General features: G+C 50.3%; 12 protein-coding genes across 12 annotated transcripts; 6 read left to right on the plus strand and 6 right to left on the minus strand.

Annotated features, from left to right (window-relative positions):
• Positions 1-614: 614 nt before the first annotated feature.
• Positions 615-2533, plus strand: N7509_005577 (RING-H2 finger protein; the record flags this gene model as incomplete). Its single annotated transcript, XM_056630214.1, has 4 exons — positions 615-854; positions 980-1382; positions 1455-2019; positions 2077-2533. 4 exons carry the CDS (start codon positions 615-617, stop codon positions 2531-2533), a joined length of 1665 nt encoding a protein of 554 aa, XP_056489516.1.
• Positions 2534-4809: 2276 nt separating this feature from the next.
• On the plus strand, positions 4810-6432 carry N7509_005578 (aspartate aminotransferase; the record flags this gene model as incomplete). Its single annotated transcript, XM_056630215.1, has 4 exons — positions 4810-5070; positions 5177-5308; positions 5417-6259; positions 6337-6432. The coding sequence occupies 4 exons, from the start codon at positions 4810-4812 to the stop codon at positions 6430-6432; spliced, it is 1332 nt and encodes a 443-aa protein (XP_056489517.1).
• A 2240-nt stretch (positions 6433-8672) lies between these two features.
• On the minus strand, positions 8673-10667 carry N7509_005579 (putative PB1 domain protein; the record flags this gene model as incomplete). The annotated part of the gene is made up of 5 exons (XM_056630216.1): positions 8673-8702; positions 8779-9978; positions 10046-10381; positions 10447-10596; positions 10653-10667. 5 exons carry the CDS (start codon positions 10665-10667, stop codon positions 8673-8675), a joined length of 1731 nt encoding a protein of 576 aa, XP_056489518.1.
• A 1700-nt stretch (positions 10668-12367) lies between these two features.
• Positions 12368-13970, minus strand: N7509_005580 (DUF1593 domain-containing protein; the record flags this gene model as incomplete). The annotated part of the gene is made up of 2 exons (XM_056630217.1): positions 12368-13579; positions 13662-13970. The coding sequence occupies 2 exons, from the start codon at positions 13968-13970 to the stop codon at positions 12368-12370; spliced, it is 1521 nt and encodes a 506-aa protein (XP_056489519.1).
• A 1069-nt stretch (positions 13971-15039) lies between these two features.
• Positions 15040-15954, plus strand: N7509_005581 (uncharacterized protein; the record flags this gene model as incomplete). Its single annotated transcript, XM_056630218.1, has 3 exons — positions 15040-15287; positions 15439-15563; positions 15629-15954. 3 exons carry the CDS (start codon positions 15040-15042, stop codon positions 15952-15954), a joined length of 699 nt encoding a protein of 232 aa, XP_056489520.1.
• A 143-nt stretch (positions 15955-16097) lies between these two features.
• On the minus strand, positions 16098-17031 carry N7509_005582 (uncharacterized protein; the record flags this gene model as incomplete). Its single annotated transcript, XM_056630219.1, has 2 exons — positions 16098-16712; positions 16810-17031. 2 exons carry the CDS (start codon positions 17029-17031, stop codon positions 16098-16100), a joined length of 837 nt encoding a protein of 278 aa, XP_056489521.1.
• A 746-nt stretch (positions 17032-17777) lies between these two features.
• N7509_005583 (copper chaperone CCS1) lies at positions 17778-18643 on the minus strand (the record flags this gene model as incomplete). Its single annotated transcript, XM_056630220.1, has 4 exons — positions 17778-17930; positions 18005-18297; positions 18375-18509; positions 18589-18643. The coding sequence occupies 4 exons, from the start codon at positions 18641-18643 to the stop codon at positions 17778-17780; spliced, it is 636 nt and encodes a 211-aa protein (XP_056489522.1).
• Positions 18644-19062: 419 nt separating this feature from the next.
• On the plus strand, positions 19063-20548 carry N7509_005584 (CDC2/CDK family serine/threonine-protein kinase; the record flags this gene model as incomplete). The annotated part of the gene is made up of 2 exons (XM_056630221.1): positions 19063-19610; positions 19681-20548. 2 exons carry the CDS (start codon positions 19063-19065, stop codon positions 20546-20548), a joined length of 1416 nt encoding a protein of 471 aa, XP_056489523.1.
• A 250-nt stretch (positions 20549-20798) lies between these two features.
• Positions 20799-22804, minus strand: N7509_005585 (uncharacterized protein; the record flags this gene model as incomplete). The annotated part of the gene is made up of 3 exons (XM_056630222.1): positions 20799-21371; positions 21425-22643; positions 22707-22804. 3 exons carry the CDS (start codon positions 22802-22804, stop codon positions 20799-20801), a joined length of 1890 nt encoding a protein of 629 aa, XP_056489524.1.
• Positions 22805-24055: 1251 nt separating this feature from the next.
• N7509_005586 (uncharacterized protein) lies at positions 24056-24386 on the plus strand (the record flags this gene model as incomplete). Its single annotated transcript, XM_056630223.1, has 3 exons — positions 24056-24070; positions 24129-24312; positions 24370-24386. 3 exons carry the CDS (start codon positions 24056-24058, stop codon positions 24384-24386), a joined length of 216 nt encoding a protein of 71 aa, XP_056489525.1.
• A 426-nt stretch (positions 24387-24812) lies between these two features.
• On the plus strand, positions 24813-25293 carry N7509_005587 (uncharacterized protein; the record flags this gene model as incomplete). The annotated part of the gene is made up of 2 exons (XM_056630224.1): positions 24813-25081; positions 25164-25293. The coding sequence occupies 2 exons, from the start codon at positions 24813-24815 to the stop codon at positions 25291-25293; spliced, it is 399 nt and encodes a 132-aa protein (XP_056489526.1).
• Positions 25294-25385: 92 nt separating this feature from the next.
• N7509_005588 (alpha/beta hydrolase) lies at positions 25386-26224 on the minus strand (the record flags this gene model as incomplete). The annotated part of the gene is made up of 4 exons (XM_056630225.1): positions 25386-25456; positions 25506-25746; positions 25807-25923; positions 25973-26224. 4 exons carry the CDS (start codon positions 26222-26224, stop codon positions 25386-25388), a joined length of 681 nt encoding a protein of 226 aa, XP_056489527.1.
• Positions 26225-26587: the final 363 nt, after the last annotated feature.

Here is a 26587-nt window from a genome sequence, read left to right on the forward strand (position 1 = left end):
GGGGAAGAGTACTGTGAGTATGTACAGTACGGAGTACGGAGTACTGTACAGCCCTGGGGGTGCAGTATCTACGAGTAGATACTAGATTAGATATAGAGTATGTCGATATAGATAGCCCTGATACACGCAATGTCATTGTCATTGTTATGGTCATTCACTAGGTACGCCTCCCCCCATCCATGGACCATTCTACACATCCAGATAATGCACAGCCCGATTGTATCCCCATTAGGCTCAAGGTTACTGAATACCCCAAGGCCAAAACCTAAGGCTAAACCTAGTCCAACCATTCTCACGCCTGAACCTCCCATTTTCATCCATTTGACCCCAGTCCACCCCCGTTCATCATCTCCGTCATGATCGGTTGGATCTCCCTTCTCCACGGGGATCCATACTCTGATCGGTTTTAGCTCTCCCCTCTTTTTCCTTGTTTTCCGTTTTCCTTTCTTTTATGCTCCACTTGCCCTCCTCCGCGTTACCCTTTTTTCCCTTTTCCCTTGTTCCTCTTTTTGCGGTCTTGGTCTTGGTCTTGATGACTCTGACTAATGTGAATCTCTGAGATCACTGGCCCCCCCTCCGCCCTCCGCATCCGCCGCCTCCCGTAAATCGCGGCCATGGGGTTCCTCATCTCATGTCCGTGGTCATCATATCTTCTCTCTCTGCTCCTTTCCCTTTCTCTCTTCTTGTCGCCCTCCCTCGCGGATTTCCCCTCCGTCCTCCCCTCCAACAATTCCCAAGACCTGGCCGGCGATCACTCCGCTCAGTTCAACCTGCAGGGCCCCAGTTTTCCCTCCGATCTGCCTCTCGCCCCGTTGACCGACTACTTCGCCAATTTAACCGACAAACAACTCCAGGTTCGCTCTTCTCCAGTCTTAGTCCCTAGTCCATCTAGTCCCTCCCCTCTCCCCCAGTCTCCACCCCACACGCTGTCTAAGACCATCTGGGATCATTGTCTCACCATCTATCTTGTCCCCATTAGAACCTCCCATTCCGAGGTAGTCTATACAAGGTCAACGTCAACGATTTTGCCCAGAGTTCGCAGACGCCGCAGATTGCCTGCGTCTCGTGTGATCCGGAGGATTACACCGGCTCGTTGTCTGTCGGTCAGAATCTTCAGTACGTCATTGGCCAGAAATTCATTGCCGTCGTACTCTACAGCGCCTCGGCCACTCATTGCAACATCTCGTCGGATGCCCAAGTTGAGGATTACCACAACGTCTTCACCTTCAATTCCACCGACAGTGGGATCGCCCTTAAGAAAATCCTCAACGGTAGCAACGGCAACAGCACTGCCTCCATCGTCTCAATGTCTTACCCAAGCGGCAACACCGGCGCCGATGTGAGCAGCAGCAGCAGCGACTCGGGCGACAGCCCCAATACTGGTGAGTCTCTCAATGGCACCCGATTGCTAGATACTTCAATTGAGCCTAGCTTTTTCTAATCCATTCATATAGCGATGATCATCCTGTATAGTATCACTGGTATTATCACTGCTCTGTTCTTGGGTATCATTATCACAGGTGCTGTTCGTGCCCACCGTCACCCAGAGCGATATGGCCCTCGCCGTGTGGCTGGACGACCTCGGCAAAGCAGAGCCAGGGGTATAGCAAGAGCCATGTTAGAGACTATCCCGATCGTCAAGTTTGGCGACGAACAGGACGGCGTTGCCGCCGCCAAGCGGGACGTCGAGTTGTCTATCAATCCGGAGGATCCCGCCCGCGAGCACTCACCTCACCGTTCGGACAGCATTTCCGATGCCGAACAAACGACTACACCCCGTGAGACCGAATTACCGACCGCTAACCAGTCCATTCAACAATCTCCCGATGATGCCGACGTGACCCCCGCCCCTACGCCCAAACCCGATGCAGCCGCCGACGGGGGAAACTTCTCCTGTCCCATTTGTACCGATGATTTCATTAAGGGTCAAGATCTGCGAGTGCTACCGTGCAACCATCAATTCCACCCAGAATGCATCGACCCATGGCTGATCAACGTATCTGGCACATGTCCCCTTTGGTAAGTTACCCGTACCTGAAAGGAAGCAGAGGAGGGAGCACTTACTAACATTCCCAGCCGCATCGACCTAAACCCCAACAAAACCGAAGAAAACAACGAAGAAAACGAGAATGGCGAAAACACCGAAGAAACTCCAACAACCGCCGCCGAAGGCACCTCAACCCCGACCGCAGAGGTACCCCAATCTCGGCACAATCGTCTAACAAACTACCTCCACGGCCACGGCTCTCTAAACCCGCGCCGCATGCGCAATGCTACCGTCGAAGAACGCCTCGCCACGCTCCGCCGCGTCCGCGAGGAGAATCAGGATGAAGCGGCTAACGAGAATGTCCGACCGCGTCTTACTCGACGACTGCGCGATCGATTCCGAATTCGTACCCGTGCTCATGGACTCGATTCTAGTCCTGAGGTTAGTGGGACTTCTACTCCGACGGTGCCGCCGCCTGCACATACGGCGCCTGAGGGGTCGGAGTCGCAATCGCAATCGCAATCGCAATCGCAATCGCGTGCGTGATTATCATAATCATGTTCTATACTGTATATGATTTTCATGTGATGTCGCATTCGCATTCGCATTCGCATTCGCATTCGCATTCGCATCGGGATTGTGATCTACCTTCCTTATCTGTACCTTTGATTCGATTCTTGCATATTCTTTTCACGACACTCCTTTTCTGGCCATTTATGACTATGACTTCCACCTTACGAACATCCTTTCACCTTACTGCACATTTTTTTCTTGGTTCTTGGTTCTTGGTTCTAGGTTCCTGGTTTTTGGAATGGGTTGAACTGTTACATTTACTTTATCTCCATGGCGTTGGTTCATTTATTTTCATGTTCATGTTATTTTCATCTGAGACTGTTAAGACGAGAAACGGCTTGGCTTGATACACGGCGTTTTTCAGAGTTGGAGAGGCAAAGAGTTTTTTTTTATTTTTCTTCTGTGAATGGGTTTTTCTTCTTGTTTCAAAGTTCTTTTTATCTTGTATATACGAGATGAATATCTGTGAAGAGGAGGGTGGTAGATTCAAGACATGCCTTACACTAGCCACGTCGTGCATTTGATGTAGATCACTAGCAACGTAGTAGTAACATCCGAACGAGTACGAGTGCGAGTGAGTGAGTACATGCCCGGGATCATCGGGTCATGAGGTTCACGGATGTTGGCGGGTGGCTTGTAAGAGAGTACGTAGACCACCAGTAGTCGCGAGATAAGTAAGAATCAGATGCATTCACTATTTGCATAACTAACCTTCTGTGATATGCCCAGGTAACTACTACTGGTTTATAGTATCCAGAGAATCTCCCACCACTTCCGTGAAGACCACAACTATCGCAGTAACCCCCGACCTCACCACTCTAGGCAAGTATTACCGCCACAGCAAGAAACCCCGACTTGGCACAAGCGTGGGGGAGAAATTGAATCCATGGAGAAAAAGAGGGGGGGAGAACGGGGACGGGGAAAGGGAGTAACTCCAGGGCTCCACTCCACCCGGGCACGGTACGGTACCGCACCGGAGGAGAGGAGGGGGAGTGGGAGTGAAAAAAAAAAAGTGTGGAGAAAAGAGCGAGAATTTCTCGCAGTAATCTCCGTAGTACATATGTACTTGGAGGCTGGGTGGAGGCTTAAGGCTTGGTATTTGACATCATCGGAGATGGAAATCCGGGAGAATGTTCGAAATTGATAATATCCTTTTCCCCTTTTCCATGCGCCCGGTAAGATGAGACCAATCGTGTGTTCTGCAGAGGTACTTACGTATTGGCTACCCCGTATGTAGTTAAGAATAGTATTAATAGGCCTCGCCTTGTGGACTCGATTCGAGTCCAGCTCGAGGACTCGACTCGACTCGGCGCCCGGTTGGAGTCGGCGCCGGGCCGAGTTGCGAATGAGAATGGGAACAGTCGAGGGAATTGGGTTTAAGTTTGTCATCTCGATCCGTTGGAGAGGAATATGGCAATATGGGGGGGATACACTGGGAACACTGACAGCTCAAGGCACCGGGATGAAAGATCGAATGGGGTAGGGCTGTCCCTGGCTTCGGCTTCTCCTCATCGTATCGCGGGGGGGTAAACGGTCAACCCTTCCCTCGTACTAGTGCTACTAGTACTACGAGTACTGATACTGCTAACTATGTACTACACGATTGCGGTTACTTATCTTCTTCTCCCAGGGAAAAAAGAAAGAAGACGATAGAACAAAGTGGTCTCCGCACGGCTAAACCCTCCGGTCATTCTCGCAGCTCCACTGCGTCTTTTTTCGGCGTTATGACACACGCTTTGTCTGAGCGGCGGACACAGCCTGTAGGAGAGAACCTGAGCACCGAGGAGGGAGCAGAGATTGGAGTTGGGAGAAGAGAATTATTATCAAGAAAAGGAAGAGGGAGAGAGAGGACGCTGATAGAGGAAGTATCAGGAGATGTGCATGTGAAGGCGAAGGCGGTCTCATGATAATAATGCTAATAATACAATGCCCGGTGACAGGCAGAGGCAGGTATTCCCTCGGCTCAGCAGGCCGAGGAACAAGCAGGTGTTGACGATAAGAATAAAAGAATATGAACTCCATAGAATCTGAATAACTTCTTTCTTTCTCTCTTTCCTCCATTACCCCAATATTTCCTAACCATATTATTACTATTTATCATAACCGCCCAAATTAACCGCGCACTCCAAGCACTCCACCCCCTCATTCCTCCATTCCTCCTCATCCGGTGAACGCAAGCAGAAAACCGGGGAAAACAGCCCAGTCACATCAGGTACCACCCGCGTCAGGCAATCCGGTGATTAATCAGAATGGTCCAACAAAACCCTCCTCCTCCTCCTTCCTTCCTCTCCTCCGCTCGTGAACGACTTTCTTCTTTATCCACACACATCATGGGTGCCTCCAATCCCTCTGTTTTCACTGCGGCTACCGTCGCTGCCGCCCCCGAAGATCCTCTTTTCGGTTTGATGAAGGCTTACCGCGAGGATCCTTCCGATAAGAAAGTTGATCTGGGAATTGGTGCCTACCGTGATAATAACGCAAAGCCCTGGATCTTGCCCGTTGTCAAGAAGGTGAGTTCTCCCTGAGCAGGATAGCAGTATACTTGTGATGACTGCTCCACCCTTGCGTCACCACCATCCCACCTAGTCATACTGGTACTAACACCAACTCCCCTAGGCCGATGATGCTATTCACAACGACCCCTCCTTGAACCACGAATACCTCTCAATCGGTGGCCTGGCCGATTTCACTTCCGCCGCCCAGAAGCTCATCGTCGGATCCGACAGCGCAGCCATCCGAGAGAAACGGGTATGTAGACCCGAATTGCAAATCCCTCCAATCCAATTCGACCTTCCATACGCGTATTGAAGCTACACCCCACCAACACAGAGCTAACAACTCACCCGCATCAAACAGATCTGCTCTCTGCAAACCATCTCGGGAACCGGCGCCGTCCACCTGGGTGGTCTTTTCCTGTCCAAATTCCACCCCCAAAAGCCCACCATCTACCTCTCCAACCCAACCTGGGCCAATCACAACCAGATCTTCACAAACGTCGGCCTCAACCTCGCCAACTACCCCTACTTCTCCAAGGAAACCAAGGGTCTTGACTTCGATGGCATGCTCCAAGCGCTGCGGGCAGCGCCGGCTGGCTCCATCATCCTCCTGCACGCCTGCGCACACAACCCAACCGGCGTCGACCCCTCGCAGGACCAGTGGCGCGAGATCGCCACGGTGATGTGCGAGCGCTCGCACTTCCCCTTCTTCGACACCGCTTACCAGGGCTTCGCCTCGGGCGATCTGGTCCGCGACTCCTGGGCGATCCGCTACTTCATCGAGCAGGGCTTCGAGCTATGCGTCGCGCAGTCCTTCGCCAAGAACTTCGGTCTGTACGGTGAGCGCACGGGTGCCTTCCACTTCGTCTCTGCTCCCGGCGCCGACGCCGCCACCGCCAATTCCCACATCGCTAGCCAACTGGCTATCCTGCAGCGCTCGGAGATTTCCAACCCGCCCGCGTACGGCGCCCGCATTGCCAGCCGCGTTCTGAATGATCCCGTTCTCTTCAAGGAGTGGGAGGATGATCTGCGGACTATGAGCGGTCGTATTCTGGAGATGCGCCGTGGTCTGCGTGATCGTCTCGAGGCCCGCGGTACCCCCGGCTCATGGGACCACATTACCACCCAGATTGGCATGTTCAGTTTCACCGGGCTCTCCGAGGCTCAGGTTAAGACTTTGCGCGAGAAGTGGCACGTCTACATGGTATGTTCCGTTCTGTTCCTACCTGGCTCTAAATTCAATTTTCCCTATGGGTTACTAACAAATACTCTTTTGTACAGACTAAGAACGGCCGTATCTCCATGGCCGGCCTGAACACGAATAACCTGGATTATTTCGCCGAGGCTGTCGACAGCGTCGTGCGCGAGAGTTCCTAGGCCAGCGAGCGATACCACTAAAGCGTTTTCTTTTCTTTCTCTCTATCTCCCTCTCCCTCTCATCTACTCACATGTGATCGGAAAATCGTCTTGTCTTTTTCGTTATCCTACCGTGATCCGTGATCTGCGTGGGTCCGGGAGTGCATCACATGTAAATTAAAATCTACGGGCTCGGAATCTCATACACTGCTCGGCTTTATTGTGATTATCATACGGATTGTTTCAGTAGACTAGACTATCTAGAGTAATGCATCTGTACAGTACAGAGTACTACTTGGCCCTAGCCCTTTGCTATTGGATCCCCTTTAAGTTTTACTCGTCAAACTCATCCGCACCTCATCGACTCCTTGACCTAAATAAGATGTAATTTGTGATTCTGGAATAACTGGGTATGCGCTCGCTCGCTCGCTATGTTATAAAATACACCCCATCTCCAAACCCAACCCGCTCCCTCAATCAAATCTAGAAAATCAAATCCCAAACAACAAGCCACGTACACAAACCAACCGTACCCCAAAACACCGCCTGCGCCGTACTCTTCCGCTCAGTCGCACGCTTCAATTCACGATTCCCGCGTCCAATATTCTCCTCCGTCAAATCAACATCACTAACAAGTTGCGAGATATATTCGCCCTGCGTTGTAAGATGCGTGACGAGCGTTTCCTGTAGAGAGGAGATTTCCACGAGCGATCTTTCCGCGTTCCTGCGATGTATTTGTTAGAGATCAAATCAAATCAAATCAATCATGCGCTGTGGCAGAACGAGACGAGCCAGGCCTGGACATAACGTACTGTACTTTCCCAAGCGTATCTTCATAATGCTTCAACATGGAATCATTCTCCTCAGCAAAAAGCTGCAACTGTTCCGCAGAAAGCTGGCCCTCGATTTCCTTCGAATCAGCCTCGCTCAACACCGCCGCATCAGGCGCAGGCGCAGTCACAGCCGACCCAGCACCATAGCTAGAGCTGTAGTCATGCTTGTAATCATCCCTCCTCCCACCCGCACCACCACCACCACCCTGCAGATCACTCACAACCCCCCCTCGAACCCGAAGCCTTGTACAAAACACTCTTCTCCCTCTCAAGAACCCGTTCAATCCTCTTCTCAACCATCCCCCGCTGAACACTAGCAACGCCCTCAAGCCCGCGTCTCAAAAACCAAAGAACACTCTCCCGTAACGAGGAGAGAGTCTTCTCCCTCTCCTCCGCCTCAATTTGCTCCGCGGATTTGGAGGAGCTGTTGTCCCCATTGCGGTCATTCGCAGCCCAGCGGAGGAGGAGCGCGCCTGCAGCGCTGTGTCCGTATTTCTTGTGTTGGAGTTGAGAGGTTGTTTTTTGGCGGAGGGTTTCGGCGTCGGAGAGGTTTGTTATTGATGATGAGAGGTCTCGGAGGAGGAGGGTTGTTGATGTGTCTATTGCGTCGCGTTCTGGGTCTGTGAGGTTTGATTGGGATTGAGCTTGATGGGGTTGTGGTTGTGGTTGGGCTTGGTTGCGGCGGGAGGGCGTGTTTGTGGAGAGGTATGCGTGTCGGATTGAGGTTAGGTATTTTAGTAGTGAGGCGATGTGGGAATTCTGTAATTGTTCACAATATGTGGTCAGCTGGAAGTTGGATGGGTTGGAGGAGGGGGGAGGTGACGGACGATGCGATGCGCTTCTTTGAGGAATTCATCGGCTGGGGAGGAGTTTGTTGTGGATGTTATTGAGGGTACTTTTTTCGCGGATAGGAGTGTGTTTAGTGCTGGGGTTAGGTCGGTCATTTTGGCGGGTGATGGAGTTGATGGGTGTGTTGGTGTTAGGTGTGAAGTTGAGTTGAGTTGAGGTTGGTGGAGCGGATCTGTCAACAACGTCAGTGCTGCGCTGGCGGTTTCGCTGCCGAGGACTACCTTGCTAGTACCATAGAATTCGAGATTGATAGTGGGAAGAACAACGAGGGTTGTCATGTATTCCTACATTTTGGAAATGTTTAAAATCCAATCTAGCTATGCTTAATTTTTGTTTGAAAATTCTAATAGTAACGCTTTATGATTTCTCACCACCGTGTATGTTTGAGCTAGTCTTTCCCCCATTGTCATTGTCCACTACTACTTGCTGGCGTATGACTGGACATTATAATAAGTGTATACTGTTCGTAAAGTAAGTTGCCAATTTTCATGCTAACTAAAGGGTATAAGCAAAATCAAAATGCTATAAACAAATGCCAAAATGCCCAATGCACAACCCAATCCCTCAACCCAACATCAATCATATCATAGATCGTTCTTCTACCCACACCTGTATTTCAATTAGCAACGAGTCCAGTTCTCAATACTCCTGACCAAGGCCAAGGTAAAACTACCAATTAACTCACCTCCATCTTCCCCATCTCACTCCCCTCCCTCCTAGCAACCTCCCTCGCAGAAGAAAGCAAAAGATCCAAATCCTCCTGATCCACCATAGTAATCATATCCCCATCATCCTGCACCTTCATCTTAAGCGGACACTGAAACCCAAACTTCTCCCGAATCTTCGCTTCAAACTCGGCAAACTCCACCGTCGGCCCAATCATGATATACCGAATATCATCCGGCGCATGCACCTTCGTCCGAAACCGACGCACCTCAGGTCTGCGCGAATTCGCTCGTCTTGAGTATCGCGCCGGAGAGCGCGTTCGTCTTTGGTGCGGAGATGTGCTCGATCCCGGCTCGCCGGGGACTACTGCGCCAACTACCATTTCGAATCCGCCTTCTTTGAGCGGTTCGCCGTCGCACACGTCACTGCCGTATTCGTCTTCTTCGTCGATGTATTGCGGGGGTTGATATCTGGGTCCGCGGCCCCAGCCTGAACTTGAAAGACTTTGCGGACTGGCGAAGTTGTTGTTATTATTGTTGCTGTTGCTGTGGTAGGGGTCTGGCTGGCCGTATTGTGGTTGGAGGTATTGCGGTTCTGGGAAGCTGGTGTCGCTGAGGTTTCGGCGGTGTTGATTTGTTTCGCGAGGCCAGGCGCGGTTAGGATCTTGGCCGAAGCCGCGCATATTCTGATGGCGTGTTGAAGGGCCGCGTGGCTCTGATGCTGTTCTTGTAGTGCCGATTCGTGGTTTTTCTGTTCGTGGAGGCTGTTGTGTTGCTTGTTGCTGTTGCTGCTGTTGCTGCTGGTCTAGACTGGCGCCTGTTCGTTCGAGGTCTAGTCGAGGTGGTCTCGCACTTCGAAGAGAGGATGATCGGGTGTGTGAAGGTCCTTGGGCTGTAGATCCATTGCTAGTGGAGCGGTCGTCTGGGGGTGGTGTTGGTGGGAATACATTGCGGTTGAGAGGGGGTTCTGAATGTTGACGAGTACGACTTGTGATGCCTTTATGCACTAGATTGGTTGCTGCCCATGATACTCCCTCGCGGTCCTCTAGGGCTGCTTTGTCAATGACCATCGGCCTCCATTGGTGGTCTGCACTTTGGTTTCGATCTGATGCGGCGACTAGTCGTGCTTTGCCGAGGTAATCTTTCGTCTTGAGATTTTTGACCTTGGCCGCGTTGGGTCTGTATAAAACCCCTACAGGTATAGAGAATACCGTGTACCCCTATTTATTGAGTCAGATGTCTATACAAAAGGCGAGTTCGGGATACCCGGGAGGGAGGGGTGTATACATCTGCATTCTCGTGGATTGCATCGTCAATCACATTGTGATCCGGCGAGACTTTCTCCTGTGCTGCGAATTTGAGATCCTGCATGCCTGGTTCCATCTGTCGAAGGTAGATATAGCAGAGTCCCCGATTGAACAATACCTCGCATGAGAAAAGGCGGAATTTCAATCCTAATTGCTCATAATCAATGGAGGTATTCCCCCGGAGATACAACAAGGTGTCATTGAAATTGGCCAATGCTTCCTCAAAGTCTCCTAGTAAGAAGTTGGACACGCCTTGTTGGAAATAGGCAATGGCCAAGTATCGATCCAGACCAACCGCCCGTTGATAGCATTCTACCTGATGAGGGTCAGTTTAACCTCCGAGATGGGACTTTCTCCAGCTACACCTGGGCATAAACATACAGCTTTATCATGCTCACCTAGAGTCGCATAGATCACGCCGCAATTAAACAGAATTTTTGAAGTGTCGGCAATCTGGTCAAAGAAGCGCAGTGACTCCTCGAACTCTTGGTTGTCATAGGCATCAAGGGCCTGCACCCATGTCTCGATTTCCTGAATTGTCCATCATCAGTGGCGAGATCTGATAACTTTATTACCGGATTGCTTACTTGTTTGAGAGACATGCTACCAAGACTTCACCATTTAATTTGGCTCGACGATGACCCTAGAAGCTAAAGAATTGGAGGGGTTCTCACCCGCTCAATCCAAGAGCGGTCTATTTCCAGGATGGATGACGTTGATCGGACTAGGGGGAGAGGGGGCTTCGGGTCGCATCCAGGGAAGACTCCCGGCTATTATAGGTGTCGGAAATGATAGAAGCGAATTGGCGGAGATGTGACCAGTCAGGTCCAAAAAGTCGCCAAGCACCGGAGCCGGGAAAATGGTATGGTGGCAAGGTGAGGTTCGTTCTTTAGTGGGATGAGTGAGATCAGTGCGATATTGGGGTGAGTACTAGCGAGATGGAAATGGCGGGGATGGCGGGAACACCCTCGTGAAGACCCGGACCCGGGAAAGAAATCGATTCAACAAGAACCAAAAACGTATTTATAGAATCACGCAATGCCCGCAATGCCAATAGCTCACGAGAAAAACCGGTGGTTGACCGAGTCACATACGGTGTGACTGACAATCTGTGGGGTTGTGGTCCAAGCCCCCGATCACGGCGAGCGGGATGATGGTGGAGTGGTGAAGTGGTGAAGTGATGGAAATGGTCGATGCCAGTGTTATCGTCCGACCCGACGAACTGGAAAGGCTGAGAAGGCTGAGAAAAGACCCCCCCCATGGGAATTCAAGTCGGAATAGGGGCAAAGAAAGAAGCAAAGAACTGCAGAGGGGGTTTCCGAGGGGCAGGGGAAGCTCCCAAGCGCTGAGGGCGTGATGGGACAAAAATAACTTGCGTTACACCTGCAGCATTTCTGCACCTCTCCAGCAATCAGCGACCAAGGATGCCATTTTGGCTCATCTGCGCCTGTGAGTGGGCGAGAGGTTGTCATGCACAAAAGTGGCACCACAACGCATGGCAAGTGCCAGTGTGCTGGGACAGAAGCGTGTGCTTCTATCACATCCGAGTCCTCAAACGCCAAGTCAACTGTTACTGGCCAACTATTGACTACGGAGTAGCTATCAGATACTTGCAGCTACTATACTTGCAGTTGTGTACATGCAGTGACCGACCAACAACTAACAACAGGGGTCCGACGTTGGCAACCCTCGATTGATTGGCACGGGCTTTTTCACGGACTTGGACCATGGGAATGTTGTGCGGGGGGAAAACACACTAGTGGAACTATGAAGCCCAACGAGTTCACAAGTCCCTGAACAGGGATTGGGTAACTTATTCCCGATCATAATCTGCGCTTCGTAGTAAGGGCACTTACTATTGGTGGCTGGGAAATACTACTGGGGGCCAGGAACGAGCCACAGCGCTTACAATGCTTTATTTAGAGATCTGACTAGACAACTCGCTACCAGAAAACCTCCATTGGTCCCTTTCGAGTCAATACCTATGAACGTCAAACCCATATCTTTCGAGTCGGGTCCTGGCGTCAAATTGAACCGAATTCCCAGAAAAACTCTATTTTTATAGTATTATGTTCATTACTAGCAGGGGAGCTACGATCTAAGGACCGGGAAGCATCACCTAAGGGCCCTGACGCTAATGTATGAACCCCTCCTGCCCTTTTTAGCAAATCGACTGGATCCATAAGGACGATCATCAATTTCTGAACCAAGTTTCTGACCAGGAAAATCCCATTGCACGCTACTGATGTCTATCTAAAAAAGCTGATTGGCAGTGACGATCACTCGCTCACTCTACTGCGAGTTACTCAAATCCATCAGGAATCTTCCCCAATGGCACTGGCGACCCGTCGTCTACATAAGAAAAGACGACTCGCTTATACCTTCGGATTGGATATGGCCCTGCTGAGTTGGTGACCTGTAGAACGACATGAAAGTCCGGCGTAATCAACCCCGTCTGAGGGTTCTTCTCCATCGGTGGCACCAGAACACGCACTTTGCGCCCTCGAATGTGACTAGAGAAGCCTGCCGCATTATCATCCAACTGTGGGCTCACGGGGTCATCATCTATGGCTTCAATTTTGACTTTCGGCCCCTTCCCAAAGAAATGAAAGCCGTTAACGTCTCCATAGAGCATCCACGCATAGTCCAGACCAGTCTCCGCATGGGCATGATCCGGGTCGTAAGTGCCGCTAGCATCCAGAATATGCGTCTCGCCCGGTTTGACTTGGAGAATCAGGGAATCCACTCCAACATGGCTATTTATATCCACGATAGGAGGGTGTCCCGCTTCAGCGAAACGATCGGTTAAAGTCCACTGCATACGTGCTGCAAAATCATCCTGGACTGCATCTCGCCATCGCCAGATCGTCGTCTTGTGATCACTATACCGTTTCCCGTCTGCACCTAGCACTCCAAAATCACTCGCATTGTAGAAGTGATTGATGTCGATCCCGTCGTCCCAATCCACCTCAGCCTGTGGTCGAGTATAACGGCCTCCCCACCCACCCCAATCAATGCGGTCTCGGTGGTTGAGCCCATTCTGAACAAGCCACAGAAAAGACGGTGTATCTCCCTCCATACCAAATTTCACAGACGGATAGGCTTCAGCCCCGAAATCTCCGACTTGGATATGCTCTTTCAGCCATGGATTGAGGACTTTGGTTGGATCGGGCCCGTCACCTGCACCGCCGTTCATCCCCAGCCAACTTCCTTGGCCATATTGATTCCATCCGTGCGCAGAAACAACGTAGAAGACGTCTGGATACTTTTCTCGTATCCACGGGCCCGAGTTATCCTGGTCTGAAATGGTGTAGACTCGCAATTTGGCCCGCTCAATGGCCGCTTCTTTTGGAGATGAGGTCTGAGCGAGATATTTCAGTGCCTGGGCTAGTGTATTTACGCCACCCCATACTGGAACATAGAGTAACTCGGATGACTCTTGCAGCGCAGACAGAAGGCGTTGTGCGCCGTTGCTCAGAGGTTCCGAGTCTCGAAGGGCTTTTTTGCCGTAGACCTGTCGATTGGTTCAAGTTATTATTAGCGATATATTCTCCGAAAGCTTCCAAACTTAGCCTAGTAATGCCGCGCTAACTTACGGCTGGTCCGGATGTAACTAGTTTGAGTAGCTCATCGGCTGTTTGGTATTGGAAGTCTGGATTCACATGGTTGTTGAGGTTCTTAACAACCTTCCCATAGGCAGTGATGATGCGACGGATTTCTTCGGGGTGAGTGCTTGAGCGCAGCCAGGTGGACGTTGTTGCGCAAATCCCTCGAGTCTCAAATTCATTGGCATATAGAAGGTATCGGACCAAGGATTGGGAGTCATCGGGCTCGTTCAGCATATCCGTTAGGATGAATATGCGGGGTTTAGAGGGGAAGGTCGCGAGTTTGCTAAGATCCGACATTGTGAACTACTAATACAGTGCGAAAATCACAATGGATCTGGAAATGAGCAGAAGTAGTTTTTTTTTTGTTTCTTTAAGTGCTGGATCGTGGCTTGGGAATTCCTCAAGGCTAAAGATGCCGGCCCCTCAGGCAGCCTTCTGGCTTCCCCACGATCTGCCCAAACTGGCGATGTTTCCCACCCCCACATTCGCGGGGCCCCAAAGACGCACTTCTAACCGGTGACAGGGTTCGATGGGGCAACTATAAGCAACGGCAGTTTTGATTCGGATGTTTCTCGATGCTTCGCAACTGGTGCGGTACTCTTCCGTTACTATCTATCACCAACCATCTTTGAGAAAAGGTTGGGCTATAATGAAGGGTGAAGGTAAAATTCAAGAGAACTTTGAAGTACGTATTGATCTTTGGAAAACGAATTATTGTAGAGCTATGTTCAAAAAGTCGAGTGGAAATAGACGATACCTTCACTCATTCAACATATCTTCATCTCTCGAGGTCCGTATAGTCGTACAAGCCCAAGTGACAAGAACGACTTGATCAATTCATGAAAAATTAGACGTTCAAATTCTTAGTCACACATGTCACAGCTGTCAGACTTTCCCAACATTGTCCTAGCAATACTGCCAGTGGTAGTCCTATATTTTTTATACCGCGCTATCAGTTCAATCCCGCGACATCGTGACTGTGTGCACCCCTCAGCTTTCCCCTAGGCGGATCAAGCGGATACACGCCGGCGGCACCTCGGAGCATAGCGGGTCGTATAGTAATTCGGGGGAAATTGCCAATTTTGTTTCGCCCATCATGACATTTTTCGCCTGTATAACCCTTATATCAACGTACGATCACCCTTCTACTATACCTAGTAGCTAGACATACCCGTCACGTGTGCCACACGATCCGGGCGCCCACGCCAACCCACGACAGGGATCACTCATCAACACACTTGCGCCCTTGTTTCTGCCCCTCCCCTTCAAGTTCCTCCGCCAACTCCTGATCTCCAGAGGATGGGAGCCCCCATAACCATTGGGGACCAGCGGATGCTTCCATCCGATCATTCTCTCTTCCCCTAAGATGGCGGAAATCTACAACACAGACCGCTTCGCGGAGCTTTATTACCCATCGAATACGGCCGACCTCCTGCACCTGGGCCTCGCAGCTAGGTTCATTGCGGGGCTCTTCGAGACCAATCAGGTCACTTACGCCTTCATCGGGGGATGGGCTGTCTACCTGCGTGGTGGACGCCGCAGAACACAGGATATTGATATTACGGTAGCCACCTCGATGGACCATTTGAAGCAGGTTTTGACTGCGCAGTCTCGGTATTTTGACAACTCTTTTCTCCCCTGACCCCTTCTCACATCTCCCTCTCGGCATGATTTCGCTTCTCGACTCGATTCGATTCGACTCGACCAAGAGACCATGATTTCATCAGAACTTCAACCTCAGATTTAGATTTTAACACGGTGCCAGAATCCATTACCCAGTTACCCATGGCCGAACATCGGTCCAGATCTTTATTGACACCGGGCGGAGTTTCGACGGGGAATTTCCCCAAGTTCCAGACTTGGCTGTCAGCATGGATATAGTGATTAGTGGTAAATCTGACCTCTACCTTCCTTGAGCTCCGAACGCAAGTGTTGACATATGTATACATGCATAGGAAATTTGGGCACACCTTCAGATCTTCAGTCATCGCGCGAGCCTATCAATCCATATAGGCCAACTCCCTTGGGATCGCCCGTCCTGGTATTAAGCCTCTTCTTTCAGATCTATGCAAAACTAAATGCATATTCCCGGCGTGGTGATCAACGAAGTAAAGACTTTCTCGACTTGGAATTCCTATTCACTCAGTACGCCGCCCAGGTCCCGACATTTAGGGATTATTACGACGTGGAACAGCGGCGGTACTTTTGGACGCAATATGCGACGACGTATGGTGCATTTCCGGACCAGGTTGAAAATATGAGGTCCCTTTTGGGTCTTTGATCGGCCTACGCAATAATGAATGTTTAAATTCGGGTAGCATAGTACACACACACACATAGTATCAATATAATTATTTCATGTATTTATTTATTTACTGCTTTATTTATCTGTACCTTTCATTATAGTTCATGGTAACATCACTACTAACAAGACATGAGCTTCTGGGTCCATGGGTCCGGAGAGCCCTTAAGGCGAAATCGTGTATCAAATAAGGATTCCGGTGTCTTCCACTCGAGTCGTCCCGTTTTGCTTCTCACCCTTGATTCCCACTTTTCTCTTCTGTTGATTTTCTGTGTTGGGAAATAGTGCACAAATGGCCAGCCTCTTCCTTGGGCGGCCTCTTTGGCTCTTTGATTCATACGGCTCGCCCACTCCAGGTCATTCGGACCTTCTAAATCCAAATACCTTCGTCCCCACTCCTCGGAGACATTTGACCCATCGATGCAGTCGCAAAGTGATACCTCGTCATTTGTGTCCAAGAAACTCTGCATGAGGACCTGCAGCGTCGGATATGGGATGTTATTCATGCTGCGCATGATGCGAAAGGGACCGGAGGGAATATGGGCGTCATGAGCGGGGACAAGGATCACGTAGAAGTGGATGCCTTTGCCTTTGAATCGGTGGTAGGTATGGCTGAGCGAAGAAGGGTGCTGGATAGGGAGCGGAGGAACGGGGTGAAGTCTATCGGCGATAGAGCCACATGCGAGAAGAGCTGCAGCCTCGTGAAGTTTGTCGTCGGGGACGCAGAGATCCCATTCCTGGCAATTCCACCTGTCAGCCTTGCAATCCAGAAAACAAGATTGAAGGAAGAGGAGAGAAGGAGGAAGAAGAAGAAGAAGAAGAAGACGGTCGTACATCTCGGGAACGGCCGGCGCCGTAGAACATCAAAGCTGAAACGCCCACCACGCAGCATTCAATCCCGTGCGCCTCCAGGAAGCGGGTTACCTCGAGGATCTCCAAGATACCATGGCCGCCGCACGAGGGGACCTGATCGGGCGAGTATGTGGGGGCGGCCTCTTCTACGGGAGGGACTGACGGTAGTGGGGTGTTGGTGAATGGAAATTTGGGGGCGAGCATTGCGAGCAGAAGCAAGATGAGGAATCGAGACAGAAGGGGCTCCTCCAAGCCATGATCCAACGTGTGGATTCGATGTTGAGCACGTCGCGGGGGTGGGAAATGCCTTTGACTCCACGTGATGACTTAGTCACAAACGTCTAGACCGAACGTTCGCCACTTTGCTTTTTGCTTTGCTTTTGCTAACGATGCAAGTAATTCTGAGCTGTCATTTTATGTGGGGTGATGGTTTTACAGAAATTTGATAGCTCATATATGTACTCCATACTACTCCGTGGGGTACTGTGTAGCACACATGGACCAGCTGGGGAGTCTGATAAACCGAGAACTTTTCAGTCGATCTGCCCCACTCGGTGATTAATTCGTCAGCCGGCCCTGTGTCGATCATACGCATGCATCGTCTAGCCGGTCTGTGTATAGTACATTTTACTAGTACTAGTATAGAGTAGTTTAATCTTGTCGACCGTGGAAGGTTTCTTTCTGAGTTGATTGCATGGCTGACAGCCAATATAGCGGGCATGATTCACCATTCGACAGCCACCCACTGGCAGGTAGCTAATGACTCGGATATTGAGTACAAATTGTACTCAAAATATCATAGCAAATAATACCATCTGGCACTTAAATTTTATAGAAGATCATATCATCATATCACCGATTTGACCATCCAATCTGTATATGCTGGGTATTTCAAGCATTCACCTCGTAATTCATCATCCACTTGACTTAGTAGTAGCTCGCCAGACACTCTACGCCATTCCCTGACCAACCTGCTCTTGTCTCTCCTCCCAAACATTCTTACCAGAGCAAGAGCACACCATCTTATCATTATCCCAAACCCCCGCACTGCGCGCAATCACACCAACCAAGGTATTCTCATCCTCACGCTTGAACGGTCCCTCCTTACTACCAGAAACAACCATACTCCGACCAATCAATTCCCAAATAGCCACCGGTTGGTCCAAAAAGACATTACCCGACCCTTCCGGTCGACGTCTACAGAGCCAAAGACTCCACGCGGTTCCTTCTGTGCCTCATCCGAGCCGAGAACCTTGGTCTTCAGGGCATCCCAGATACCGCCCGTCGACGCCGCGCCCTGCGAAATATCGCCAGCTTCGCGAATCGTGGCGTGATATTTGCCTGGTGCCAGGCCGTTGATTGTCAAGTCGACTAGCGTCATGTTCGGGGAGACTTGCACCATGCGGGCGAGGCCGCGGACTTTATTGGAGACGCTGTTGGAGTGTGTTTCGAGGATGCAGACGGCGGAGCCTATTATATCAGAATCAATCAGTTTATATATCCATGAAGAATTTGACTGGGAAGAAGGGAATGGTTGTAGCGCTTACTGTTTGATGTGCCACTGCCGCGGAGAATGGCATCGCGGCCGGTATCCTGGATTGCGGATACGATGGAGCTCGGTGGCGCGGTGCCTTCGATGAAGACCAGTTGCTCTTTGAGGTTTGCGTCAACCTTGTTGATTCCTGTTCAAATTGAAGGGTTCTTGTCAGCTCGGTGATTAACAAAAATCAATATGCGACACGGCGGGGGAGGCAATCATACCGTCCAACTTATACAACGAGGTGGAGACGTGCTTCACACAGCTCTCGCAGGTCATTGGGACCGCGAAGGTAGTCTTAAGTATCATTTCCAGTCAGCGCACATTGTCAATACAAGCTCTTCTGTATCTGAGCAAACCCACCTGGAAGGGCTCAATCATGGCGGGGGTTGGGGTGAAGTAGACCGATGCCGGAGGAAGGCTTTAGTTAATGGATGGGGGTGCAGAGGCCGTGGAGGAGTAAATATAACCAAAGAATGTCAGATCAATATGCGGGCCAAAAGAAGAGAAGAAGTCAAGAAGCATAAATCATCAGGGACCGCTAAAATGAGCAATGCTGGACGGGGACAGGAAGGGCGGGGCGGAAATTGGATTTCAAATCGGAGCTGTTCTTCGGCCCGTTTCTTCCCCAGAACCGAAACGTCATTCCGAATCTCCCTTTTAAAAGTCAACCTACCCCCTCTCAACCAACGCCCACCATGTCGGCCTCCAAATCGCGCTGGGCAGACGACGACCCGGAGACAGACGCAATTATCGCCCAGCGCAAACGCGAGAAGGAGGAGAAGCGACGCGCCAAGGCGGAAAAACAGCGCCAACTCGAGCAAGCTGCGCCTGCACAATCTGCCAACGACGCCCAAACAGCCAATGGGGACTCAGGTCCTCCAAAGAAGCGGAGGCGACTATCGAATGACCCGGACGGAATTTCATCGGCGGAGGAGGTTGCACGGAGTGAGGAGCAGAAGAAGGTCTCGAGCCTGTTGAGGTTTCCGGTGCGCGAATGGGGACCCTGCAGGCACGTTGATAACTTTGAGCGACTGAATCATATCGAAGAGGGCTCTTATGGATGGGTTTCGCGTGCGAAGGATATTACAACTGGGGAGATCGTTGCCTTGAAGAAATTGAAGATCGAGAACTCGCCGGACGGGTTCCCAGTCACTGGGCTGCGGGAAATTCAAACACTGTTGGAGGCGCGGCACCAGAATGTGGTTTACCTTCGAGAGGTGGTCATGGGGAATAAGATGGACGAGTAGGTTCTCCCTCTTCCCTCCATCAGCTGCACTGAGCTCGAGCAAAGGCTAACAAGTTCATTTCAACAGTGTATTCCTTGTCATGGACTTCTTCGAACACGACCTCAAAACCCTACTAGACGAAATGCGGGAGCCATTCCTCCCATCCGAAACAAAGACCCTACTTTTGCAAGTCGTGGGTGGACTAGAATTCCTCCACGCCAAATGGATCATGCACCGTGACCTCAAAACCTCCAACCTCCTCATGAACAACCGCGGCGAGATCAAACTTGCCGACTTCGGAATGGCACGCTACTACGGCGACCCGCCACCAAAATTAACCCAGCTTGTCGTGACGCTATGGTATCGCGCGCCGGAGCTCCTACTAGGCGCAGACAAGTACGGAACAGAAATCGACATGTGGAGCATCGGATGTATCTTCGGCGAACTCCTTACGAAAGAACCATTACTGCAAGGCAAAAATGAAGTGGACCAAGTTTCCAAAATCTTCACATTAACCGGCCCGCCCAATTCACAAACCTGGCCCGGTTTCCGCTCCTTACCAAATGCGAAATCCCTTCGTCTCCCGCCCTCGTCGACACCGTCCTCGTCCGGGAACAACCCGCCTCTTCTTCCTCGTTCCCGATTCCCTTACCTCACCAACGCCGGTATGCATCTGTTGTCCGGCCTTTTGGCACTCAATCCGGCCTCCCGTCCGTCTGCGCAAGAGTGTCTTGCCCATCCGTATTTCAGGGAAGATCCGCGCCCGAAACCGAAAGAGATGTTTCCTACTTTCCCCTCAAAGGCTGGAATGGAGAAGAGGCGGCGCCATCATACGCCCGCCGCCCCGCAGCGGGGACAGGAAGCACCCGAGCTGGACTTTGCTGGTGTTTTTGGAGGTGCTCCCGGTGGAGATTCGGGCGAGGCTGGTGCCGGGTTCACGCTTCGCCTAGGATAGTCAAACATATATAAACAGTGACTAAAGTTTCTACAATATTTGGAAAGGAAAGATGTGCTAGTGCTGGAATATCATGAGTCGCTCTGGCTATTCAAATGAAAATGAACGAGCCTATGACTCGCACTATGCATAAACATACATTAGGAATGATACTAATAGACCATGGGCGTCCAAAGACCGGGGCAGACTTTCTTCAAGACATCATGATGTGTAACCTAACAGAAACATCCGAACGGGCGGCAGGGAACTTTCAACCCCGTCGTCGGGCTTCATAGCCAGTAGCTCTGATAACGGAAGATTCGTCCGTCGATTCACTAAGCCCTAGTCCAGTCCGAGGATCTTGCCTCATGGATCGCGAACCCCCCATTGTTGGAATCCTTTCTGTGAGCTCACGCAGTCTATCAGAAAGAGTGCGATCGAGGCCACGGCCACTATGAATGCTTCCATCACCATAGAAGCGACTTTCTACTTTAACGGGGGGCTGGTCGTCTTGGTCGGGATAGACGCCGCTCGTCTTTCCATCGGCCATGTAGTACTCGTTTCGAGGGAAGGGTGAGAATAGAAGTTCTTCGTCAATGGGAGATTCCAATGGACTCCAAATATCGTTAGAATAATATGATGGCGAGGTGATATTTGTCGGCGAAGAGCCTGGAAGGGCGTAGTTGGAGTATTCTGATCCATCGTACAAAGACTCGATCGTTCGGCCATAGGGTGTAGATGAGTTGTGACTATCGGGGGAGATTGGAGTCTCATGTGAGTGCGCCGAAAACACCATCTGGTTTTGTCTGTAGACCGCATCGGGTCTTTCACGGAATCCCTGGTCCTAGAGAAGTCATTAGAAGATCCAAGGGGCGAGAAAATACCAAGATGACTTACGGTTCTCAGAGACATATGGAGGCCAAATGAATGGCGTTTCCCAGAAGGCTCAGCCTCACCTCCGTCAGTTTGCCTAGCTTGGGCAATAGCAACAGGGTTGCACTCTGGTATTTTCAATGGGGCGCATGGGATATTCTTGGATTTATCCCGCATCTCACCCGCCCACTGATCCAATAATGCTTGATATACCCCAGGAAATGCAATTGTGACCATTTCTGAAGGCGGGCTCGGTGTCGGAGTCAAGTCTTCACGCCCACAGTAGTCGTTTTTCGGTTGATCACGATTTGGTGGTAGGTGCTCCTGAGAAAAAAGGGTTTCAGATTGCGTGACCACTGAGATAGGCGAAGAAGACAAGCTGGAACCGGTGCCCTGGAATCTAGAGACCTTCTTCCTCTGGCACGGAATCATATCCTCATACCTGAAGCTCGATGCCGGGGATCCGAGCTCGTCCCAGTCTACCGACGGCGATGGTTGTGTCAAACAGCCGTGTGTTTCGTTGGATGTATCTGTACCTAATTCTCGATTGGTATTTCCTCTCGGATTTGAATCATTAGAATGCCGGTGATATCGAGCGCTTTCTGCGATCGAGCGATACGACGGCGGTTCTTCGGATGCCATACTTACCGGTCGATCATTCATCGGCTCTGGGTCGTCATCGGTGTTGTTGTTATAGTAGTAGCTTTCTAGTTCAGCAGGGGCTGAGATGGAATTCACCAGAGGTAGAGACAGAGGAGACTCGACTCGGGGTACCAAATTTGAATCTGCTCCATCCAAAGTTGTGGCCCAGGGAGATGTTGATGTTCGGAATAAACAAACACCAAAGCTCAAGTCTTCCTGTGTTGAGTTTGAATGGCCATGTCCTCGGACATGATCTCGTTCACGCCTGGAGGCCTCGCTAGACATATCCTGGATAATAGCCTCACTGAAGTCAGTGTTCTCACGAGAGGAAAGTCGGAGTAAGCTTGCACGAATTGCCAGCAGTCCTGATCGCGCTTTGTGGATTGATCGTCGTGGGAAGTCTTCCAGCCAGGAACCTTGTCTCTGCGACTCGGAGGACGATACTTGGAGATCGTGTCGGCGTGGTGGTGGTGATCGTGGTAGGGCGATAGCTGCAGCCGGGTTATGATTTGGGTTCTGAGGGTCAAATACAGGGTAATGAATTCTCTCGAGACAAGTTGGCAGTAAGTCTGGTGGATCTGGTAAAATGGGTTCGAGCACACTATATTCATCTGCTGAGTTTCCTTCGTCAAGTTGCTATCCTGGGGAAGAATAAGAAACACACCTTGCCCTTTTCGGGGATGATCGGAAGGCTGCAGATAAAGAGAAGGTCCCACTCCGTCGCTCGCGCCTAGGGCTGCCCTCGAGCCTGTTTGAGCTCATGTTCGAAGTTGCTGGCAATCACACACCTAAGGAGAAAAGCCCGAGAACAATCAAAAGTCAAAAGTGAAAAGTGAAATGTCAAACGCCGAGAGAAACAAATGAATGAAGCGGGGAGAGAAAGAATGGATAGAGTCGAAGTCTGGAAGTGATTGTAAATGTGGTTGTGGTTGTGGTTGTGAAGGAGAACTACTCGATTAGGAAGGAACGCCTCTCAAGATGTCACTAGAGTATTCAAGTTGCCATTCAACTTGTTCAACTATTTTGGAGGGTGTTTATGGCATTCTCCGTTGTTTAATTTTGAAAGTTATATCCAGATACCTCAACTAGTCACATCGCTGAAACCTTGGAATGTTGCTCAATTCGCACCTTGTGAGGTCGGTCACTGTCGAGCTGGTCGACATGCGGCCCGGGCCTACTCTAGAGAACTCTCCCCACAACCACAGCTCATTACTATGGGGTATTAATGTGGGCCAACCGTAGCATAAGGGATGCTTTTGATACTACCAGTTGTAAGGCATATCGGATACGTATCATTCATTTGAACACAGAGTTTATTATTTATACTGGTAGTATTGATACTGTAGATAGTTCCCTTCTCTCGTTAAGGTGTAGTTAGTAACAGGTGACATGTGACATGTGACATGTGACCATCAAGCTGGCAGTGGGCTGCAGGTCAATTACATACTTCTACTAGTCAGGGTCCCTTTCAAGGTTTACCATTTGTGGGATTTAGATTTCGAGCCGCTATGATCATCCTCTAGGTACCTGATAATGACAAGACAATGCCATGTGAATCAATTGCTGAGTCAAACAAGGCAGTGTCATCTCCAAAGCCCCTATTCCTTGATCCATCATCATAATCCCCTTCAGCTTGCGCTGGAGGCGGAGCATGTGACAGATTACAGTAGTTGACGACATCGAAAGACATAGAATCTCTCAAGCAAGAAAACAGGAGAACGAACATGTGTAAAGTTAATCCATGACCTTGTTTTTGTCTGGCCGGGCCTTGCTGGGCCTTGCTGGGGGTGGTGGTGGGTCCCTGATTTCCCTGCACGTCAAAGGCGATTGGCCCCACTAAACTGGTTTGGGTGATGACGCAATATGATATCAGCGACTCTCCAGGTCAACTATAAAATACTCCCTTCCTCTCAACGAATTCATCTTTTTCATTCACCAAGAACATCTCTTCTACATCTACACTTCAAACATCTTCCACAACTTTTTTCATCAACACTCCCATCAATTTTCATAATGGAGACCGTCAAGGTACGCTGCGCCGGCCTCAATCCCAACACATGTTCATCGTCACTAACATGCAACATAGAACGCCGCTCAGTACGTCAGTGAGACCGTCCAGGGCACTGGTGCCGAAGCCTCCAAGGAGGCCAACAAGCAGGTTGCCAAGGACGACGATGCCAAGCTCGGCACTCGCGCCTCCGCCGCTAAGGATGCTATCGTCGACAAGAAGGACGAACTGTCCCACGACACCAAGGCCGATGTCAACAAGGGTAAGTTAATCAATGAACACTTCATAATATTCCAACCGGATACTAACAATTCCACAGAGAAGGCTAAGAACTAAGTCATCTGCCCAGCGCAATGATTAATCGATTCACTCCGCCGACAGATCGGATTTGCTTTACTTTACAGGCGGACATGATGCTTATGATGATACATTTTATGTAAACTACGAATAAGATACCATTTCTCTTTCGAATTCTCTCCAGTAAACATTTCATGACTGCATAGTAATAGTTACACCTCGGCACTGCTGAGCTTATGGTGAGCTCATAAGCTCACCATTCCTTGTTTTGAAGATCTTACCGCGTTGGGTTTAGCGTTCCCGTAACTTGTCCCTCACTTCGCAGCTCTCTCTTCCTCCCTCCACCCACCCCCATGACTGTATGGGTGTAATATCATACATTGCAAGTGAGATCGTCTGCATTTTCGGCCACGTTCCACTTTTACATCAGACAGGCTTAGCATTCTGTCACTCGTCGCTGTCAACATGGATCCCAATCCCACCAGAGTTGTTATTTATTCTTGTGTCACCGATATTGACGGCTGTCCTCAGCGATGCCACGTCAAAATTGCGGAAAGCTTCTGTGAAAATATCCTAAATCGTGCATTCAATAATATACTTGACCCAGACGGCTACGACCATGTCCATATTCCCGCTGATTTTGACTCTCCGCAGCCTATCAAAACATGGTTTATTCTTAGCTTGGATGTTACCCAACCACTCAAGAAGGAGGATGTTTGCAACTTCCCCATCAGGTATATTTTGCAACTCAGCAAAGTGGCAAATTGTGAGACTACCCGTCTGGCTTTTATACGATCGACCTTTCTAATTATGCAGGTTCTTTATCCTTCGCGAGTCATGGGTTGAAAAAGCGAAGTCCAGAACCATCTCATATCATTGGGGAGGTAAACAGGAGCAAAAAATTGTTGAAGATATGCGAAAAGAGCTCAATGATGGGAAGGAGTGAATATTCATGCCTGGACATCCAAGGTCTCAACGCAGCCATTCTCGGGGCTGGTATCACAGGCCCTCATATTCTAGTTGTCATTATGGAAACGATTATTGAGCGGCGATCGCGGTCTTCTGCAGACCCTCCTTCAAGGCAAGCTCAAGTCCATCTGCAACCTGATCTGGTACACTCAAAAAAGCTGAGTGTGACCCATCCCGCATGGTAAGTACCCGGGCTGCCTAAGGCCTGAGCAAAAGCCTCCTGGATTTGGAGCGGCAGGGCCTGATCTCTGTCGCAGAAGAGATAGAATGAGGGTATCTCGTGCCATGGTTCGTGCACGGACTTTTCCAAGAAGGAAGGCTTGGGGTGTGGCTTGAGGTTAGCAATAGCCTGTTGCTGTGCGGCCGGGGTCATGTCGTGATAGAAAATGGTCTCTTGCTCAGAAGAGTAGCAGTACCCGTCATCCGGGTTCTTGAAGCCATGTCAGCTAACAGAATACTAGTATATCCAAGGATATGCAAAAGAAAATACCTTCAATAACATCCACGGAAGCCAGTTGCCACCCAGAATGTCAATAATCGACTTGCCCTTGGGAGTAACAAAAGCCGCCATCCAAACCACCTGGATCACCCCACCGGGGAGACCAGCCTGAGAACCGCTGCGACAAGCCAAGCCCTTCGACGGCGCCTGCACCGACCATACCACCATAGGAATGGGTCACGACCACGATCTGTCGTCCCTGATCGGCAAACTTTTGAAGAACATTTTTCGTATAGGAAATATCAGCATGAAGACCAGTCAATGGATCAGCAGCGCCGACAGACTGATTGGCGACAGCCTCAGATTCAAATCCCCGCTTGTTCAGCAAGTCCCGAATGCCGTCGAAAGTGTCTGGGGTGTGCCATGCACCAGGCACGAAGACAAAGATAGGGCTGGTATTGGAGGTCATTTTTCTTTTGGGAAACTTGCAGCTGTCAACCAAGCAGGTGGAATTTCCCTTCACGGCGGGGCTGAATGTTGCTTAAAAGGGGCCAAGGGGCAGTTTGGATACTCTCGACAAAGCCACGTACTTGCCATCGTGCCGGGACTGAGGCACGGCAAAGAGGGAACTTCTAGTCCCCAAACTGGAGATCCCAGTCGCACCAGCCGTTTAGCTACATCCTTCAGGATTTAGTGGCTGACATGTCTCAATCGGAAGTTATCCGCGGTCCAACGGTTTTCGAGATCGCGGCGCTATCTGCTCCACTGTGCCCCAGGCGGCTTTAAAGATCTACAAGCCACAACATCAAACTAGCAGCAGCGCCGCTGTTTC

This window comes from Penicillium cosmopolitanum (genome assembly GCF_028827165.1).
Source record: "Penicillium cosmopolitanum strain IBT 29677 chromosome Unknown utg000006l:49.0-5199605.0:1.0-5204138.0, whole genome shotgun sequence".
In the NCBI taxonomy this organism is placed as follows: domain Eukaryota; kingdom Fungi; phylum Ascomycota; class Eurotiomycetes; order Eurotiales; family Aspergillaceae; genus Penicillium; species Penicillium cosmopolitanum.